Raw genomic sequence first — 22606 nt, 5'->3', positions numbered from 1 at the left:
TGCCCGCAAGGGGCAGATTAGGGTCTGATCTGATGGGTAACAGTGACAAGTGGTGATAGGGGGTGATTTATGGGTGATTGATGGGTAATTAGTGGGTGTTTAGAGGAGAGAATAGATGTAAACACTGCGCTTGGGTGGTGATCTGATGTCGGATCTGCGGGCGATCTATTGGTGTGGGTGGGTGATCAGATTGCCCGCAAGGGGCAGGTTAGGGGCTGATAGATGGGTGGCAGTGACAGGGGGTTAATGGTTGGATGATTGAAAGGTGATTGCCAGGCGATTGACAGGTGATCAGGGGGGATAGATGCATACAGTACACAGGGGGGGGGGGGGGTCTGGGGAGAATCTGAGGGGTGGGGGGGTGATCAGGAGGGGGCAGGGGCGGGGTAAAAAAAATTAGCGTTGACAGATAGTGACAGGGAGTGATTGATGGGTGATTAGGGGGGTGATTGGGTGCAAACAGGGGTCTGGGGGGTGAGCAGGGGGGTCTGAGGGGTGCTGTGGGCGATCTGGGGCAGGGGGGGGAGAAATCAGTGTGCTTGGGTGCGACATAGGGTGGCTGCAGCCTGCCTTGGTGGTCCCTCGGACACTGGGACCACCAGGGCAGGAGGCAGCCTGTATAATACACTTTGTAAACATTACAAAGTGTATTATACACTTTGTATGCGGCGATCGTCGGGTTAACATCCCGCCGGCGCTTCCGTATGGCCGCAGGGATGTTGCGGCGGGTAAGCGGAGACAGGCGCCGGGTGGAGGATCGCGTCACGGATGACGCGATCGCTCCGCCCATGCCCCTACAAGGACTGCCGCCATTTGTCAATACGGCGGTCCTTGCGGGGTCCACTTCCCGGCCGCCAATTGTCAATACGGCGGTCGGGAAGTGGTTAACAAGTTACATTTCCTATGCTCTCTTCAGACACTTCAGTCAGCGACACAGGGCACAGCAGCTGCTGAGAGCTTTCTCTCTCACACACACACACACACACACACACACACACACACACACACACACACACACACACACGGTTAACAGATGAAGTGTGAGGGGAATTCCCCCTCCACTCATGGCTCATTCTGCCATCAGTTTTGGAGTCTGTAAAGTGTGAAAGTATTTTGATAACAGTAAACAAAGAGGTTGCCAGTGGAATGTATACACCAGTACTTAGCAGCACTTCCCAAACAATTCCTACCTCAATTGAAAAAAATATTTCAATTGATAGTGTTCCTTTAAATGGATGAATACTGTAATTTGTGGCTGTAACACATAAGTAGAAGCGGATACTGGAAAAAACATCACATATTTACCAACTCCCTGACTGGGAGCCCACAAAAGGCTGTAAAAGAAAACAGGTTGTAAACACAATACACTTTATTTGTAATAAAAAAAGAATAATATAAAAAGCATATAAAGTATTACAAGACAGTCTCCCTTGTTTTACTTTAAGCAAATCTGAAATGAAAAAAGTGACATACTCACCACTCGAGGCTCCAGAGGCTTCCCTGATCCTCATCAAGGCCTCTGCATCTCACCAGGACTTTCTTCTCCATGGCCGCGCTCCCCTCTGTGTACAAGCAAAGAGCCTTGCATGAGTTGCTTTGTGCTACTGTGTAGGCTGTACTTTGTGTCTGCGCAGTACAGCCACAGAGGGGAACGTGGCCATGAGCACTATATTCAACATTATTGTTAAACTAGTAAAAAAGCCTGCCTATTCAAAAATGGGCACTAGGCTATGGGTGCACCCCCCCAGCAACGCGAGCACAGACGCGTCCCGCTCCCCGTCCTCCACCGCTGTCTGCAGTATATGCACACAGGGAGATGTTGCTTACTTGGCAGTTGGAAAAAGCTGTTATTTCCCACAATGCAATGAGGTTCACAGACAGCAAACTGTCAAGTCTGGAAGCATGGCCACACACACACAGGATGCAGAGACACAGGGGTTTTATTATATCGGATACTTTTCAAGGTCCCCAGTGCAGGATCAGAGGGGTGTAAGAAGATCGGGGAAGCCTGTGGACTATTAAGATGCTTCCCTTACTTTACTGAGGTAGGTATATTTTCTTTTCTTGCTACAGGTACTCTTTAAATGGTTCATTTCTTATGGAAAATACACTGAAATACAAACTTGTCTCCAAGCTGTCATTCTGAGCATCTGTTTATAATGCTGTTTGGGTCAATGTCCTGGAACAAGTATGCAGATCAGGAAAGACCGAAAGAAAAGAAATTCCAGAGTGAAATCCAGCATTACTGTCAGAATCTAGCAGAAGACAAATACAGTGACTCCTCCCTAATGACAAGTGAACTAAAGTTACCAAGTTGGGCGGGGGGGGGTGGGTGTCACTGTAACAGTTTAGTAGTAAGGCTGCACATTAACCAGCCTTACTTCCTCAGCAGCAATAACCCCATATCAGCTTCCAGGTCAGTACTCTGTTAACTTGTAATATTGCCCACTTAAACTGTATGGAAACATGGACATTATCTTGCATATCAGTTGTCCTTTCAGTTATAACTGACAGCAACTGATATAGTGGAAAGGGGCCCTGAGGCTTCCAATCCTGACTAGATCTATTCGGAACTGTAAGGAATCTATGATGGAAAAAAATGGTGAGTGTCTGTCCGGAATTGACAGTGAGAAAAGTACAGGATATGCATTATTAAAATTTTACTCAGTTCAGGTTCCCTTTAAAGAAGCCACTGGTGTTTTCTAAGTGAAAAGGTTTAACTAGCCAAAAACACTGATTCTCCCAAAAATGGCTGCTTATTTTGTATTAGTTGGTTTTAAAAATGTTTCTTTGCTTAGCCAGAGTGCTCTCTTAATGCCAAGTACATTGGTTTTTCAGTTCTTTCACTGATTTTTCCACTATGTAATTTGTATAGGAAAATATATCAACTCGCTGCAGTATAATGCAAATCACCAATCAAGGGATAAACTGAAAACATTTGAACAGCTAGCCTACCCAAAAGCAAAACCACTGTTTGAAGTTTAGTGAGGAAATGGCATGTAGTAAAAACAAAATAAAAACATTCATAACTATATATATATTGTTATATTATATTATTGTTGATAAGGCTTCCTCTTGCAGCACAACACAACCTTCTGAACTATATCTAAAAAAAAAAACTGCATCCTGGCAGATTTCAAGCATACAGTATAGCTTTACAGAAGTACATATTAATCTGTCTATAGTCAGCTTCAATAGATGCCCCCAAGCTGACCATTCTAGAAGAAGTCTATGGCTTGATTGGAATTTTCCAATGAAAACTTGACTAAACTGGGGTGAATAGGACAATAGAAGAAAAAGGTAATGGGTCACATTGGTAATATATTTCATTTAAAGTGTACCTGAGACGTAAAGATATAAAAGTTTTATACATACCTGGGGCTTCCTCCAGCCCCCTCTGCAACAATTACTTACACGCCGTCTTCCTCCACCTCCTCATTTGCCCGGTAGGAGCCCTGTTAGCTTGGCCAGCCGGCGCAGAGCGTGTGCACACGGCCGGGTATGCGCCCCGACTGGCCTAGCTAACAGCCTTCTACCAGGCAAACGAGGAGGCGGAGGAAGACAGCGTGGGAGTGATCGTTGCAGTGGGGGCTGGAGGAATCCCCAGGTGTGTACAAAACAAACCCTTTTATATCTTTATGTCTCCAGTTTCCTTTAAAGCTCTGGAAACATCAAGAATGGGATTCAGTGATGTCATACTTCTTATCTAGAAACAGCTCTGCATTTCACAAGAAACAGGCATGTGTACACTTCAAAAGAGATCTTCATCTTAGCCCAGTGTAATCATCAGCAACAGATTCATCAGACAAACAATACTAAAGCTCCAATAACGTAATGTCACCGTGTTTCTATCTGTACTAGTTCTGTTTGAGAAGAAGAAGAAATTCCTGAGTCCTTCTGAGAAACTGAACCAAAGTCATCTGAGGTGACAATGTGATGGTGTGAGTGTCCTCCTGAACCATCAACATTGTGATGGTGGTAATCTCCTGGAACACTGACTACTGGATAGTTTGAAACACCAGTAGGTGGCCATGTTCCTTTTGCCTTCATGTGGTGATATGGAGAGTAGGTTTCTTGGAAGCCTTGTGGGGGAGTGTAATATTGCTGGACGGGATAGGATCCAGGAGGTGGGTTTAACCTTGTAAGGAAAAAATATATATAGTTAGTTTGCTACAAAGACATGTTTTTGTATAACCACTTCAGTACCAACATATAAAACCCACCTTAAAACAAATCTGAAGCAAGCTGTAAAACAATGAGCGAGATACCCACCTACGGTGAAAGAATCCTCTGGATCCCACAAAGCCTTCCCGGTCCTTGCTCCAAGCCCTTGTTCCTGCGCTGTCCCCCGGTGAAGTCCTGTGCCTTTGGAACTCCTCAGTAGTTTCTGAAGCACTCCGCGACCCCAAGTGCTTCTAAAGACAGTGCATCCATACTGTGCATGCACAAGCCCAGACTAACACGTGCGCTGTACAGATCCACTTGTTTTCAGAAGTACTTAGGGGACACGAGTACTTCCGAAGACTGTCCAGAGGGCCTAAGACGTATGTGAACAAACTTGTGAAAGTACTTCACCGGGCCTGCCACTGGAACAACGGCACAGAGCTAGGACTGGAAAGGCTCTATGGGATCCAGAGCCTTCACTCTCCATAGGCGAGTATCTCACTCATTTTTCACAGCTCGCTTCAGTATTGTTCTTTCACTGGGAAGTATTTTCTCCCAAGAACAAATGTCATTAACAATACTTTTTAAAAATCAAAAAAAGTATAATATACAGTATAATTTATTGTAATAGTTTCACTGGATCCCTATTATATTTCCCCATTTGACCTGTGATCCGTGTCCCTTATACAGACCTTCTTGGTAGTCTAACGGCCTCCCATACACATACCTTATAGTCTAGTGGTTCCCCCATTAAATTCCCTAGTGGTCTAGTGACCCCCATAAGCTTCCCTGGTAGTCTAATGGTCCCCCATATGTTTCCTTTGTGGTCTAGGGCATCCCCCAATATGTTTCCCTGGTGTTTAGTAGTTTCCCATACATTTCTCTGGTGTTCTCGGGGTCCTGCTATACATTTCCCTGGTGTCTAATGGCCCCCTATACATTTCCCTAGGGGTCTAGCGGCCGCCCTATACATTTTCCCTTTTGTCTACTGCACCTCTATATGTTTCCCTAGTGTCTAGTGGTCCCCTATACATTGCCCCTTTGTCTAGTGGTTTACACAGTGTTTAGTGGTCTTCTATACTTTTCCCCTTTGTTTAGTAGTCCCCTATATGGTTTATTGGTCCTCTTTAAGTTACAAACTTTGCATAATCCTGCATCAACTAGGAATTATTTGCAACAAGTAAAGAAGGTGAAAGGTCAGCACATTAAAAGGTATTTCACTGCCACAACTTAAGTGTCCCTAGGCAAGCTGGGCGTGAGCCCCTTTTGCTAGACATGCACATGGCACCCACCATCCTCTTTTGTAAGCCCCATCCTTGGTTCTGCTCCTGCATGGTGCACATGCATTCCAGGGGATGCAGCATAAACATCCATGCATGCATGCGAAAGTGGCTGGTCCCCAATTAGGTCTGAGCCTATATAGGCTCAGCTCAGAGTATGTATCTCATTGCCAACCTAGTTTCTGCATTGATCTGAGCTTGCTTGAATACCGCCAAACCTACCCTTTCTGGTCTTTGTGACCTTTTTATCAGATATGCCTTCAAGACATGAGCCTGCTATCTACATTGCACCTTGTATTAATGCTGTGTTCCCTCTGCTACCAGTGAGGCAATCCCACAGAGTCCATCACCCACAACGGCTCGATTCTGAACAAGCCCTAGACAATCTGCACTACTGGCCTGCATGCTACGTATTGTATTAGGGGTAAAGATGTGGGATGGAACACTTCCCTGCTCTTTCCCCTTTCACAGTCATCTTCAGGGTGGTATATAGCCCCGTGTGTGAGGGAAGTTTTTGTTCCTAAAGTTACTGAAGATTATATGAAAAGGATTTTTGGGTTTTATAATCCCAAACGCAATACAACTGCCTATTTAACCTTTAACCTCCCTGGCGGTTTTTTTTTTTTTTTTTTTGCAAAATAGGCAAAAATCCTTTTTTTTTAAAGAAAAAATTTGTGTTTCATATAAAGCTACCAGAGTGGTAGCTACATGAAACACCACTAGAGGGCACATGTGTCCCTCTAGTGCGATCGTCGCCGGCATCAATAGCAAACAGGGGAATGCGTATATAACTCGCTCCCCTGTTTGGCTTCTCCTGTCGCGACGCCTCCGATCCAGCCCATAGCAGGGCTCTGGCGGTGGGGCCCTCTTCTGCCGCTGCGTGCGGGCGATCGCCGCAGAGCGGCGGCGATCAAGCTGTGCGCGTGGCTAGCAAAGTGCTAGCTGCGCGCACAGCACTTTAAATGGCACAAATCGCCCCACAAGGGGCTGAGATATCGTGTATCAGCAGTCAAGTCAGCACCATCCAGTAGTGATAAAGCTCTTTTATTGATAAAACGGCATAGCAAGCATTACAGCGACAGCAGCGCTGTTTCGGTCCGCAGACCTTTCTCAAGCTGTATCAGGCATTGTTATACCATCTAACACTTATACTACGTTTATATAGCTCCCTCCCAACGTGAACACCAATCACAGGCAGAGTCCTTCAGCCAATAAGACTTACACAGTGGTCAAACGGACCACATAGAGAACTGCCAAACTCAATATGCAAAGAATGAGGCATCCCATAATATGTAGCATGTGTTACTCCTCCCTGATGAGGAAGATGAAAAACGAGCATTGAACCACGGACTGGGCTTTTGTCCCACTTTTGGTCCTGATTTTTTCAAAGTAGATCTTGATTTATGCCGCTTTTTTAGAAACATCAAGTTAAAGCAATATTTTGCTTCACTGCCTCCTTGGCAAGTGACTAAGGAAGTTAGAGAGGAACAGGAACTTACTCTGAAGCCTTTAGGGTTGCGCAATAAAAGTGTGTTCAACCCACCAAGTCATCCTGTGATTGACACTTACATCTCTAGAGTTAATATGGAGCTACATAATCTGGAGCTGGAATATAACAAAAGGAACTTCCATGTTACACCAAATTTAACTAGTGGAGAACGTACGGCAATTAAAAATTTACAGGACAATAAATCAATCGTAGTGAGACCAGCAGACAAAGGAGGAGCGGTTGTAGTTTTAGATGCAGATTATTATAGGCAAGAGATCTTACAACAACTGGCACAAGAAGCAGTCTATAGGAAGGTCGAAGTGGACCCTCTGTTTAGGATCCAGGGACTAATTAAATCTCTGGTGGATGAGGCTGTAGGAAAAGATGTTATCGATCAGGACTGTGCACGTTTTTTGGTAAAGGATAATCCAAGGACTCCCACACTATATACCTTGCCTAAGATTCACAAAAGTCTCACGGCTCCTCCTGGAAGACCTATTGTTTCGGGGGTGGACTCTGTATTTGTCCCAATAGCCCAGTTCATAGATAAATTGCTTCAGCCGATGGTTCAAAGTATAGATTCATACCTGAGGGATACGAATATGTTTATTAATAAATTAAACAATTTAACAGCAATTCCTAGCGAGTCTTTGCTGGTGACATTGGATGTAGAAAGCCTCTACACCTCCATCCCACATGATGGGGGTGTAGAGGCGGTTGAATGGTACCTTATGACTCGATCTGATTTGTCTACTCCTCAAAGGAGATTTGTGGTTTCATTGCTTCGTATCATTCTGCAGGAGAATTATTTCTTGTTTGAGGGCCAATTTTATGTACAGTCAATTTGAAGAGGCCTTTGTATATAATAGTGTACTTTTCCACCAGCATGCCAAATGCTGGTGGAGGTACATTGATGACGTTTTTTGCGTGTGGGCGGGGCCACATCTGACCCTAGATGATTTCATTGAGGAATTGAGGGGACGATGTCCTTCCATAGTTTTGACTGCACATGTGGCAACTGATGAGGTGCCGTTTCTTGATACTCTGGTGTATAGGTCAGGTGACAGGTTTCTCACGGACCTGTACACCAAACCAACAGATAGAAATTCCATTGTGGAATATGGGAGCTTTCATCCCAAACATATTAGGGATAATATCCCTAGTGTGCAAATTGACAGAGTGGAAAGAATGGTAGTAGATCCCCAGAGGCAGACTGAAAGAGTAGAACAGATGAGGAGTAGATTTAAAAGAAGGGGTTACCCAGAAGAGATATGTAAAAAGAGAAAAATCTGGCAATAGAAAAATAGGTGGTCCTAGAATTCCATTAGTAACCACCTATAATAGTTGGAGTGACCAAATTGGTAAGGTGGTTAGGAAACATTGGAAATTATTGCAGGATGCTTTCCCACATATAGAAGAGTTTAGACAGCCTCCCCTATTATATTTTAGACGTCCACCAACTATTAGGGATAAAGTTGTACAAACTTATGAACAACCACGAGAGAAAAGTGCAAGAAATGGCACCTTTCCGTGTTTACGGTATCACATGTGCAGTTTGGTTTCTAAGGGAGACTGCTTCACCCATCCCCCTAGCGGGCGGAAATTTTATATAAAAGGATATTATAACTGTGATTCAACATATGTTGTGTATTTGTTAAAGTGTCTATGTGGGCTGGGATATGTAGGAAAAACAACCCAGCCACTAAAGGACAGAATTTCTTCACATAAGAGTGCGATTCGAGGGGTGATGAGGAACAGGCAGTCTCTAAACATTTTAAGGAGCATGGTCATTCAGTCACTCAATTGAGAGTGCAAGTAATTGACCATGTACCGAGGCATCCTAGGAGAGGTGATAGACATAAATCATTACTTATTAGAGAAGCAGGGTGGACCTGCAAATTGGGGACGGTGGGGAGGGGGGGCCTCAACAAGGAATACGACCTTTTGCCTTGTATTTAATGAGGATGTGTTTTTGTTCAGTGTTCTCTAATGTGTAGGGAGTGGTCTGATATGCTAATATTGTATTTATTGTTGTATATAATTTTCTAAATGTTTTATTTTTTTTCTATTTTTCCCTATTGTAGATCCAGTCACAAGGCATTGTCCTTATAAGCCAAGTAGCGTTAGACGTGTTTTTCAAACTGCCTTTAATCTGTTCCAGAAGTCCAGGGCGAGATCTTGCTGGTGAGTGCTAACTACATATTATCTGATTAGAGAGATCGGATATCACATAGATGCGCTGTGTGCCGGCTTACTAGCCGGACACAGGCGCTGGGAGTCATCATGGGAACTGAGAGTGTCTAGTTGACGCCCCCTGGTGACGCTGACACATGTGACTGGACGTCATGACGACGCCCTTGGATATAGGAAGTGGCTTAGCTGGATTTACACGCTTACTAGCTGGTCATGGACGCTGGGAGTCACCATGGGAACTGAGAGCGCCTAGTTGACGCCCCCTGGTGACGCTGACACATGTGATTGGACGTCATGGTGACGTCCTTGGATACAGGAAGTGGCTTGGCCGGATTCACACGCCGAATAGATCTCGCTGAGGGCGGCTGGTAAGTAGTTGCATATATGCGCATATCTTTGCATACAGATGAGCGGTTTACACTCTGGTCCGCTCAGCAGGGAGGAGTAACACATGCTACATATTATGGGATGCCTCATTCTTTGCATATTGAGTTTGGCAGTTCTCTATGTGGTCCGTTTGACCACTGTGTAAGTCTTATTGGCTGAAGGACTCTGCCTGTGATTGGTGTTCACGTTGGGAGGGAGCTATATAAACGTAGTATAAGTGTTAGATGGTATAACAATGCCTGATACAGCTTGAGAAAGGTCTGCGGACCGAAACAGCGCTGCTGTCGCTGTAATGCTTGCTATGTCGTTTTATCAATAAAAGAGCTTTATCACTACTGGATGGTGCTGACTTGACTGCTGATACAAGACGTTGGAGTGTCGGAGTATGCAGAGACACTGCGGGTCCTAGCACATCCTCCTATTTTTCCTTCCACGGGTGCTTGCTTCACACTGCTTCACTCAGGGGCTGAGATATCTTCCTGCGCGGCATAGCCCGAGCTCAGCTCGGGTCCCGATCCCTGATGGGTGACATATCACAGGTGTGTACGCACCTTTAGTTGGCTCTGCTAGTCTTCTGACACTTCACTGCTAAAATAGCTAGGACATTTGTAATTAACATATTTCCTTTTCACTAATTGTTTTACTTAACACAATTATACTGAAGTGTGATACCTCATTTTATATCTGAAAATACAAACTCAGAGAAGGGAATACCTATAAATTCATGAATGGCACATATCAGTTCATTATAAACATTCATTCCTGTACACTCTTTTAGATAAACTTGCACTTTATAAGTTCACTTACTTCCGGTTCTGAGAAGCATTTCGTTCAGCCAAAGTTGCAGGTATGTATTTCCAAAGCCTAATGTATTTTAGTGCCCTGTATGGCAACATCTGATCTATCCGGGACAGCAATGACTCTGAAGGATCCATGAAAAAGCAACCGCCGAAGCCATCTGTGCTTACGTTAAAGAAACTTGTACTGCATTTGCCGATTCCATCATTTCATGTCAATACACTCATACCACAATGAGCCAAAGGAGAAAAATACATATGCAAACACATTTAAAAGCGCATGGCAGAATCTGTACTATGCATACGGTGTGTCTTCACAATGAGGATCAGCTGTTCATAACAGACAAATTGAAGTGACATGTGACATAACATAAATATAGGTAAATACAGTATAGTACTGAGTCTACTTAGAACTTGACCATGTTCACCTTTTATTATTTTTCATGGCAAGGATTAAAACACCAGCACTTTATGTATGGAAATTAGGCAGTCAAACTGTAGTGGAATGCAGTTATGTCATTCCTGAAATGTAGATAGAAACCAGACAATTTTATCTGACTGAACACACAATCCTTACAAGAAGTGGGGAAAACAAGAGGGAATAGGAGAGTGATGGGAGGGAATATCAGAGCAAGCTTTAGCTGAAAGTCAAATTTTTCAAAGACGGATTATGACCTTTAAATTTGAAAATATGACCTGGTAAATGAGGGCTGGTGCACACCAAGAGCGCTTCTGAGCACTTTTCAGATTGCCAGTGCTTTGAAAGCGCTGGGCTACTGAAACCCCATGAGGGTGTTCCCACAGCAGTATTGTGATTTTTCTAAAATCGCAATCACGCTGCATGTAGCATTTTTTGAAGCGATTCAGCTTGAATGAATGAGCAAAAACGCTCGTTCGTTCAAAAATCACTATCGCATACTGCTAAGAGTTACAGACTACCCGGCAAGCTCATGGTGAACCTGAACACATGGGAGTGTGTAAGGGGCTAAAAAGGACCCCCCAAAAAAATCATATGCTCACTCCAACCTGAATTATTGCAAATACCTTCTGTTTTAAGAAGGCAAACTTTTGTTTTTCTTAACATTTTAGTAAGAGGGCTTTTTGGTCCTTTGTAGCCCCGTACACACTCCTAGGAGTTCTGGTTCACCATGAGCTTGCTGGGTATTCTGTAACTCAGGGTGTTTCAAGTCCTACTGCATAGAGCCACATTAATCCATGCATTGGGGATCAACCAATCTGAAATAGTTTGTATGCATGCTGGATTATTTTGGCTTTGTACAATTAACAAGCTGACATATCGTTGCATTCCAGCGGTTCTGGAGGTTTGGGTAGCTTACAGGAACATCAAGGGATAATTTGCATATTTAGCAACGATGCATCGTGGGAGGCATCATATGCTAATTCCAACCTAAATTACCGCAAATACCTTCTGTTTTAAGAAGACAAACTTTTGTTTTGCAAATCGCTAAGCGCTAGCATGCCCCTGTCCACACCCCCTGCCGCTCCCCCGCTGGGAGAGAATCTATCTCCTTCCAGTGTCGTGACCCCAGGGGTCACAAAAGTGAAAGTGGCAGACTGCAGGCCACAGGAGCGGCGGAGACGGTGGCTACCTGATCTGCCCAGCCCCCCGAGACAGGTAGTATAGTTTTGTTTTTTTATTATATGTGCCCACGTCGGGCTCGGCTTTTATGAAATCATGGCAGCGGCACAAGTATACAGCAGTGAACACATTGTAAAGCATAAATCAGCTTTTAGTCATCTATACACTTTTTTCTGTGAAACTTGATTGTTTTTCTTTTTTGTTTGTTTAAATTCTTGAAATACTATTAATTTTTTCATTATAGCAGACTTCTCCAGGTCTATGGGAACCAAAACACACACACACACACACACACGCACGCGCACACGCACGCACGCACGCACGCACGCACGCACGCACACACACACACACACACACACACACACACACACAGTTTAGAACATGCTATCTTTTGACAGGAGATTAATGTATTGTGCTTGTCGACTAATGCTGGGAATAAACGGTTAGATAGTTTTTTTTATCAATCGAGCCGCTGATACCTCGATTGATAATTTCCGACAGGTCCGATCAGCGAGGCGCTCGATACCCGCGTGCGGACAATGGGAAGAAAACGAGCGGAAGTAAAGGAGTGCCAACGGGAACGAGCGGGGATCGATCCAGGCACCGGCGGGGACACGCCGGGATCGAGCCGTTCCCAGCAATTACACTTAAGGAACCCATACATCGAGCGATAATGGGCAGATTCGGCCAAGAGAAATCTCTCTCTGATCGGAGAGAGATTTGTCAGCTGCCCAAACAATTTGTAATTGAAGCATCTTTTTAAATGTTTCACTCTAAATAGCACAGACTTGTTACAGCTTAAAGTGATCCTTAAGTCGATCCAAAAAAAAATGAGATTTACTCACCTGAGGCTTCCCTCGCAGCCCCGCTCAGATGCTCCTGCACCCGCCGGCGAACACTTCCAGTTTGGCCGCAGGAGGGTGCAATAGCAGCATAGGGGGCGATATTATGGCTGGGAATGCAGAGAATTACTCGCATTCCCATGCCTGTCGGCCGGTGACGGCCAAACCGGAAGTGTTCGCCGGCGGTTGCAGGAGCATCTGAGCGGGGCTGCGAGGGCACCGATCGGCTGCAGGGGGCTGAGGGAAGCCCCAGGTGAGTAAATCTAATTTTTTTGGATCGACTTAAGGATCACTTTAAGATACACCCTCATCTAAGATTGTATGCTCAGCCAGTGAAACAGACACAGCTAGTTTTGACACAAAGCTGCGCCAATCATTTGGGCGCCACCATAGGCTGCATTGACACAACACGAAGAGGGAATAGCATTAGTGTCACCTCAGACTTAATGCAGATGCAGGGTGAGCCAAAAATTGTCTGTGGTGATTTTGGAAGTTTGCAGTAAACGTATCAATATTTCCCAGTCCAATATTCAGATGGGAATTATCAATTATTTAACTGCCATGCATGACTGAAAATTTCATTAGTAACCTGTCACCACTAGCTTTTGTGCATGGGCTAATCAATTTGGGAATTGCTAGCCAATTAAGCCACAGCCAAGTTGTGAAATGTGAAGATGGGCAAAAGATGGTTTGCAGGCAATTTTCCCACATACTGTATGGGGCATGAAACTGGGCCAATCAAAACTCAACAGGAAATTATTTTGACTTGTCCAATTCCAAGCTGCATGAAATATATTAGCTGGAATTATTTGCACCACACTGATCATCTCTAGTGGTATGTAATATGCGGCACCTATGGTTACTGCTCCACCACCACTGCTCCAACCATGGGCATAACTACAAATCAGCCCCCCCTCTCCCCCATGTTTACAATCTTTCTCGTCTCCCCTTGGTGACCCTCACAGCTTTGGGGCCTATCTAGGAAGGGTCATAAAACAAGTATGACCATCATAATCTTCACAGCAATAGCAAGTGTAGCCACAAAAACACCTGATCTAAAGGATGGACCCCTTTATTGGAGGGAGTGAAGTAGCAGTTGGAGGCTGCTACCCTGTCGTTACACCCCTGGCTCCAACCTGTTAAACAGAGTCCTGCAGAGTATGGATAGCCACAGATGATATTTTTGTAATAGTTGCATAGAATGGGTTATATACATACGGATTTGGCTCCATGTGAAATGAACACGACACATAAAAGGATACAAACAGTGCCGACCAGAATGCCACACACATTGCTGATTACAGGAGCATGAGGTATGAAGATGGCAAGGAGCAGGAACATTATTGGCATGATCCTTATTGGGATCATAAATCCACACAGTATAAAGCGCCTTAGGCTGGTCCGCAAGGTGAATACACTGATCATGGAAAAAGCCACAGTTGTAAATCCCTGAACATTCAAACCTACTGAAGATATAATGCCTGATGTAATAACAGCCAGATACAAAACCCCAGCAGACACAGCAAACAAGGGAGTGAGGAAGCAAAACTTCACTGTGCCAAGGTTCTCTTCAAATCCTCCACCAAAATACCATATCAGTAGGCAGCTGCAAATGAGTGTAGGAAGATCCTCGTTAAAATAACTATATGTGATCAATCTGTAAACTGGAAAGACATAACAAAAACAAATCATAAATTACAGATGACTAGCGTAACTCCATGTTCATTAAAATGTATTAGAGAGATCAGTGTTATATAAATGGTTTTGTAGTTTTTAATAGTGGCAGATCATTCAAACAAAAGGTTGCTTGAAGTCATTTCAAAAATAATATTTATGGGACTTTGAGTTTTTATCCCTCTGTTCAAAGCTAATCCACAAATCTACATTCAGCAGTAAATTAAACCTCTATTTACTCCTTATGGCCTGTGTCTGACAAATCATCAACAATTAAAATAACAGCAGACACTAGATTGCTGCTGGCAGCTAGTAACAGTTCATGCACATTTGGCTGGGGTGACTGCACCTTTATGAAGATGAGAGTAACAGCCAGAAGCTACCTAAAAATTCTCTGGACAAAGCAATCGCGATAAATTCAAATCAATGATGATCATGATCATTTTGGCCAAACATTTAACGTAAACCTGTTCAGCGATTTTTCAGTTTTCCTATACTTTACATTGAGGCATATTCACCTTCGCCACCAAAATGCTGCAGGACTGACGTTTGCATTTGGGGAAAAGACCACACAATTCTGGTGTGAAATAGCCCATCGAAAGTCATTAGCCAAGCACTTTTCGAAACTCTACTTTTGAAAGTGCTGTTGGTGTGAACCAGCCCAAAATGACAGCAAATGATCATGAATTTCTAGCGTGAAAAAAATAAGCTCATGGCTGGTTGCTGTGATTCTTACTACAGAACCTCTGCTGGAACAATGACATACAGTGGAGGAAATAATTATTTGATTTTGTAAGTTTGTCCAATGACAAAGAAATGAAAAGTCTCAGAACAGTATCATTTCAATGGTAGGTTTATTTTAACAGTGGCAGATAGCACATCAAAAGGAAAATCGAAAAAATAACCTTAAATAAAAGATAGCAACTGATTTGCATTTCATTGAGTGAAATAAGTTTTTGAACCCCTACCAACCATTAAGAGTTCTGGCTCCCACAGAGTGGTTAGACACTTCTACTCAATTAGTCACCCTCATTAAGGACACCTGTCATAACTAGTCACCTGTATAAAAGACACCTGTCCACAGAATCAATCAATCAAGCAGACTCCAAACTCTCCAACATGGGAAAGACCAAAGAACTGTCCAAGGATGTCAGAGACAAAATTGTAGACCTGCACAAGGCTGGAATCGCTACAAAACCATTAGCAAGAAGCTGGGAGAGAAGGTGACAACTGTTGATGCGATTGTTCGAAAATGGAAGGAGCACAAAATTACCATCAATCGACCTCGCTCTGGGGCTCCACGCAAGATCTCACCTTGTGGGGTGTCAATTGTTCTGAGAAAGGTGAAAAAGCATCCTAGAACTACACGGGAGGAGTTAGTGAATGACCTCAAATTAGCAGGGACCACAGTCACCAAGAAAACCGTTGGAAACACATTACACCGCAATGGATTAAAATCCTGCAGGGCTTGCAAGGTCTCCCTGCCCAAGAAGGCACATGTGCAGGCCCGTCTGAAGTTTGCCAATGAACACCTGAATGATTCTGTGAGTGACTGGGAGAAGGTGCTGTGGTCTGATGAGACCAAAATAGAGCCCTTTGGCATTAACTCAACTCGCTGTGTTTGGAGGAAGAAAAATGCTGCCTATGACCCCCAAAACACCGTCCCCACCGTCAAGCATGGGGGTGGAAACATTTTGCTTTGGGGGTGTTTTCTGCTAAGGGCACAGGACAACTTAATCGCATTAACGGGTAAATGGACGGAGCCATGTATCGTGAAATCCTGAACGACAACCTCCTTCCCTCTGCCAGGAAACTGAAAATGGGTCGTGGATGGGTGTTTCAGCACGACAATGACCCAAAACATACAGCAAAGGCAACAATGGAGTGGCTCAAGAAGAAGCACATTAAGGTCATGGAGTGGCCTAGTCAGGCCTACTGCGCATGCGCAGTACAGCCCGGCGGACGTCCGATGACGTCAGCGCGCCGGCGTGGGACGCAGAAGTCCCAGGAGATGGAGCGCAGAAGAGCCCGACCTGGCAGCCGGCCTGGCCAGGTCGGGTCGGGCACCGGAGACCACCGGGAGCCTGCGGAGCGGCGGCGAGGGCACCTCCTGCCTGCCACGGGCTGGAGGAAGCCCCAGGTAAGTGGAAATTTATTTTTATTTTTTTAATCCCCTCCCTGAACCTTCCCTTTAATCCAATAGAAAACCTATGGAGGGAGCTCAAGCTCAGAGTTGCACAGAGACAGCCTCGAAACCTTAGGGATTTAGAGATGATCTGCATGAGGAGTGGACCAACATTCCTCCTAAAATGTGTGCAAACTTGGTCATCAATTACAAGAAACGTTTGACCTCTGTGCTTGCAAACAAGGGTTTTTCCACTTAGTATTAAGTCTTTTATTGTTAGAGGGTTCAAAAACTTATTTCACTCAATGAAATGCAAATCAGTTGCTATCTTTTATTTAAGGTTATTTTTTCGATTTTCCTTTTGATGTGCTATCTGCCACTGTTAAAATAAACCTACCATTGAAATGATACTGTTCTGAGACTTTATTTCTTTGTCAATGGACAAACTTACAAAATCAGTGAGGGGTCAAATAATTATTTCCTCCGCTGTACTATGTACAGAACCCACAGGACAAACATAACCGATAACTCACAACTACAAAAAGCCGCATACATTTGAAAACGGCGCCTGTGTGGTGTCTGAAAAGGCTACCTCGTCTGATTTAGCTACCCGTAGCTCAATCAGACAGCATAGTGAGTCAGGAAAAGCTACCCTGTCTGAATTAGCTACCATGGCAAAAAAAACATATCTTAAGTATACTGTATGTTGTCCTCTCATATCAGCAGCAAGTGAACGCACAATGCCCAGGAAGTATTTAGAGACCACGGTCATGTTCACTGGATCGCGGAAGCATAGAAAAAATTAAAAATCCCGTGATCATGTGGGCAGGGAGCAGCGAAAATGAAATGACTGTGTAAAGAAAGAAAAAGGAGAAGCTGGTGGTATGTTTTTTTATTGATATTTCAAACAATTTTTCAGTTCTGCTTTAAAGAGACTCTGTAACATTAAAAAGATCCCCTGGGGGGTACTCACCTCGGGTGGGGGAAGCCTCCGGATCCTAATGAGGCTTCCCACGCCGTCCTCTGTCCCACGGGGGTCTCGCCGCAGCCCTCCGAACAGCCGGCGACTGTGCGGACTGTCAGTTCAATATTTACCTTTGCTGGCTCCAGCGGGGGCGCTGTGGCGGATTTCCGTTCCGAACTACACGGAAATACCCGATCTCATTCGGGTCCGCTCTACTGCGCAGGACACTTGCGCCTGCGCAGTAGAGCGGACCCGACGGCGATCGGGTATTTCCGCGTAGTTCGGAGCCGACAGCCGTCAGAGCGCCTGCGCAGGAACCAGGAAGGTAAATATTGACGTCACCGCTGCACGGATTCCACGGAGGGCTGCAGCGAGACCCCTGACGGATGGAGGACGGCGTGGGAAGCCTCATTAGGATCCGGAGGCTTCCCCCACCCGAGGCGAGTACCCCCCAGGGGATCTTTTCATGTTACAGTTCCTCTTTAAGTCGCAGCCATGTTGCGCACACACTGGCGCGGTGGGTCGTGTCCTTGATCGCACGCCCATAGTTCTAAGCACTTGTAACGACTCGTAGTGCACATGTGCAGAGCACTCACAGCCATGGGAGCGCAACCAAGGACATGCGCCTTACCATCGCTTGCGCAGTAGCGTGTGACCTAGCCAACTTGGCATACTTGGGCAGGCTTTTACACCAGAATGGTGGGGAATGGAGGTGAGCGGGAATCAGTTGGCAGGAGGACTCCTGCCCATACTTACCTGGAGCCTCTATTTTTACAAAGGAGTTCACCTCTGGTATAATTGAAAATAACCTATTTAGCACTCTGCAATTAAAAAGTAGCAAAAAAAACAAACAAAAAAAAAGTGAAAAGATACTGTTAAAATCAGTTTGAGTATTTTGTTATTTGCTGGAAGCTTAAAATGCATTTTATTGATGAAGTGTGAAAATATCACCTGGGAGAAAGATTAGAAGAAAAAGTGAATTTTAAAGGCCCTGGAGTGGTCTGCATCATTTTAGTGACACAACTGTTTGTGGCATGGATATATGTTTAGTTCCAGAGGATGAATTTGGTGTCCTTGATCTGGATCTGTAAGCAACGTCTTCTTCCCACCCCTCTTATTCTCGTCATCAGCATGCAGGGCATTAGAATAAACGATCCATACCATATACCCCAGCCGGCGGTTTCCTTGGCTGATTACAAGAGGGCGAGGGCCCTAGGAGAATCCTCCTGTCCTCTCATAGTACATGACAGGGCGGGGACCCGTATGGGGGGGGGGGGTTTGAGGTGAGCGTCGGGGGTAAACAGATACTCACTTCGCAGGGGTCCTGCGTATGTGTACTTGATTATTTCTTCTTCTTCCTGTTCTTGTGTTCCATCTCCTTGGGCGGTTACAGGGGGATGGAATGCAAGAAAAGCGAGGAGGAAGTAGTAATACACACGCGCAGTACCCCAGCGAAGTGAGTATGTGCCTACCCACGCCGATGAACATGCGCCCACCGTAGCATTGAATCCCAGTTACTGCGTTGCCCCACGCTGCCCCCGTGGAAAACGGTTAAACGTGATTGTGCATGGTATAATTACCATGCACAATCAAACCATGGTATACCGTCATACTGGTATACCGTGGCAACCCTAACCAAATGAATTGCAGGCTAGAATAAAAGCAGGATGAAGGTAGGAATGAAGCATTGCTTATAGCAGAGCAGCAGACAAAGAATAGCCAAAGTGCAGGCTAGAATAGCTACAGGAAACAGAACTAACCAGGCATGACAGGGTAGAATAGGAGCAAGGCAGGAATGGAGGGTTTAGCAGGGCAGCAGACAAAGAGAACTCACCAAGAATGGCAGGCTAAAATAGGAGCAGGACACGGAGGAACGAAGGTTACAAAGGCAGCAGGACTCACCAGGAATGGCAGGGCAGCAGAGACAGGGTAGGGTACACTAGTAGCAGCTATGCAGGCAAAGCACATATTGTGCAGGACACAGCTACAGAGCATAGGGGACAGAGCAAAAGCCGATCAGTCTCCAGCGAGGGGAATGTTCTAAAGGCTCATACACACGGGGTACGGCCATCGCCACAACCACGTGGCACGCACGTGTTGTGGCGACAGGTCGCCCGTGTGTATGACGCACGCACCCCAAACCGTCGGAGCTGTCACCAGGCGATTGACATGTTCAATCGCCGGCTACAGCTGTCGCCGCAACTTCGCCGGAACTGTCGCTAGTCCCGCGTGTGTATGCGGGCTAGAGACAGGAGACCTACACGAGTGAATGGAGCATCCGACCGGGGGGATGCTCCATTCACAAACAGCTTCCGCCGCGTCTCTGCTTTGCTGGCGAGACGTGTGGACAGCTTTCGCCGGCAGGGAGCTGTTGCTACCTGGTCGCGTGCGCGCATGCAACGGGGGACAATTGTTCCCCGTGTGTATGTAGCTTAACTCTCCAAGAGGTCAATCCAGCATCTGCACAAGAGGGAAATCCTGCGTCTGCAGGAGGGAGAGAAGTTCTGAACTCTGGGAACACAGCTGCAGGCCAGGGCACAATAAATCCAAACACGTTGTCTCCAGAAGCCGTTCTGAGAAGGGAGTAGAAAGGTAGCTAAAAGCGACAACCCTCCCCCCTCCACTGAAGAGCTGATGGATGTTCACATGCCTAGTGCACAAAGTAGCTTTTTCAGACTGGTAGTCAGAAGCGACAGTTGTAGTGTACATCCTAGCAAAAACAAGATCCAACAATAAACCACAATAAACCAATATCAATTGTCGCTTTCAGATTTGCAGTAGTAAAAAGGAACGGTACCTGACATGCTCTCCAGTACGTCGGCTTGTAAGTCAAGTTTCGTCTCAACATTGCCTCCTCTTGCCTTAGTTACCACTGCGGGGATAGATATGACTAAGGACAATAATATGGTGAGAGTAGAGCCCGGAGTTGGCTCCAATTTCGGAAGGCAGGAAGCTAAAACTTTTCTCCATGCAGGACTTTGTGAGCTCTCCTCCATCATGCAAAACACCACAAACCTGTTGTGCTACACTTCCGCGTTCCATGTGCGTTCCACACACCCAGCAGCCTTCCCATGCGAGGAAGTGACACACGCGGTCTATTGATTTACATGTCCTGGTAACAATCCTACAAGAGAAAGCAAGAACAAAACAATTCTGTAAAATCGAAAATGTTTTCTTGGCGGTTTTAGGGGTTGTTGTACACTGAATTATGGGTGAGCATTGACCCACGCTATGTGCTGACCTGCATCACACCCACATCTGTAGCAATAGACAATTGAACCTTGCAATTCAGAACACAGCCAGGCTTACAGCAGCAGGAGGATGCACAATCCCCTCTTTCATCCTAGCGAGGAAATAACAGAAGGCTATAGTTCACTTCAACATTTTTTTAAAATTGGCTTCCAGCATGTTAATGCTTTAAAAAAAAAAAAAAAAAGATCTCTAGCGATCCCCTACATGTGAGGGAGCAATAGATGCATTTTCCTCTCTACTCATCCCGCTCGCAGTTTAAAGGAAACCTAAAGTAATTGGAAAAAAATTCAGTTTAACTTACCTGGGGCTTCTACCGGCCCCCTGCAGCCACCCTGAGCCCTCGCTGTTACTGAGCATTCCTCCAGTCTCAAACAGCGCCCCACTTTCGGTTCCAGCGGGTCGATGGTCACTGTGCCTGTATGGCCACGGACGTCCTGGAGCGCGCTCCCGTTGCCAGGAGCGTCCTGTGCGTGCGCAGTACGAGAGATTTCATTCCTGGCAACGGGAGCATGATTGATGATGCACTCGGCCAGGGCCATGCAGGCACAGTGGCCATCAATTTGCTAAGTCGCCGGAACCAAAAGTGGGGCGCTGCAGGGAACTGGAGGAACTCTCAGTAACGGTGCGGACACAGGGTGACTGCACGGGCTGGTAGTAGCCCCAGGTTAGTTAGGCCTGGAACCCACTACAAAATGCTATCGCTAATCGCAATCGCTAGCGTTTTGTATGAGCGGTTTGCAAGCGATTTCATGATCGTTTTCTGTCGATTTGGGTAGCGATTTTAAAAAGTGTTTTGCCAGCGATTGATTAGCGATTAGCGTTTATTTCTGATTGGTCTTTTCAATTCATTTAAATTTTTTTACAGTGTGCAGTAATTTCAAAATGTTAGCAAAATTACTCTGTGCAGGTTTCGATGAGCGATTACGCCAGCGTTTATATACTTTACATTGCAGAAACGCTAAACGCGGAAAGTGTTGCATGTCCTGCGTTTTGCTAATTGGTAATCGCAATCGCTCCAGTGTAATTTGGCCCATCCATTAACCACTTGAGGACCGCCCCCAGCCGATGGGCGGCGGCAAAGTCCGGGCCCAAACGACCGCAATACGCCCATCGGCGGGGGCGGCTGCGGGAGTGGCTATGCGGCGATCGCGTCATTCGTGACGCGATCAGCCGCCGGGGACTGGCTCCGCCCACCGCTCGTAGTAACCCGCCGGCCGTTCGGAAGCGCCGGCGGGTTACTACCACCCGGATCGCCGCTGCACATATGTATAATAGGCTTTGTAATGTATACAAAGCCTATTATACTGGCTGCCTCCTGCCCTGGTGGTCCCAGTGTCCGAGGGACCACCAGGGCAGGCTGCAGCCACCCTAGTCTGCACCCAAGCACACTGATTTCCCCCCCCCTGCCCCCTGATCGCCCACAGCACCCCTCAGACCCCCCCCTGCCCACCCCCCAGACCACTGTTTGCACCCAGTCACCCCCCTAATCACCCATCAATCACTCCCTGTCACTATCTGTCAACGCTATTTTTTTTTTATCCCCCCCCCCCTGCCCACTGCCCCCTCCTGATCACCCCCCACCCCTCAGATTCTCCCCAGACCCCCCCCCAGACCCCCCCCCCCGTGTACTATATGCATCTATCCCCCCTGATCACCTGTCAATCACCTGTCAATCACCTGTCAATCACCCGTCAATCACCCCCTGTCACTGCCACCCATCAATCAGCCCCTAACCTGCCCCTTGCGGGCAATCTGATCACCCCCCCACACCAATAGATCGCCCGCAGATCCGACATCAGATCACCTCCCAAATCCATTGTTTACATCTATTCTCTCCTC

The 22606-nt window shown here is 45.9% G+C and overlaps 1 protein-coding gene across 1 annotated transcript in view; it reads right to left on the bottom strand.

Annotated features, from left to right (window-relative positions):
* Positions 1-1351: 1351 nt before the first annotated feature.
* RHBDD2 (rhomboid domain containing 2) overlaps positions 1352-22606 on the bottom strand; it is a 56954-nt gene continuing 35699 nt past the window's right edge. Inside the window, exons 2-5 of the mRNA XM_068268664.1 lie at positions 20313-20639; positions 14015-14416; positions 10321-10471; positions 1352-4138 (exon numbers count right to left, since the gene is read on the bottom strand). Of these exons, the coding sequence (XP_068124765.1) occupies positions 3838-4138; positions 10321-10471; positions 14015-14416; positions 20313-20514 (1056 nt within the window). The 5' untranslated portion in view covers positions 20515-20639 and the 3' untranslated portion in view covers positions 1352-3837. The remainder of the gene's footprint in view (positions 4139-10320; positions 10472-14014; positions 14417-20312; positions 20640-22606) is intronic.

This window comes from Hyperolius riggenbachi, chromosome 2, assembly GCF_040937935.1.
Source record: "Hyperolius riggenbachi isolate aHypRig1 chromosome 2, aHypRig1.pri, whole genome shotgun sequence".
Taxonomy (NCBI): Eukaryota; Metazoa; Chordata; class Amphibia; order Anura; family Hyperoliidae; genus Hyperolius; species Hyperolius riggenbachi.
Note: the sequence above shows the minus strand (reverse complement) of the source record. Positions and strands in the feature narration are given on the sequence as shown.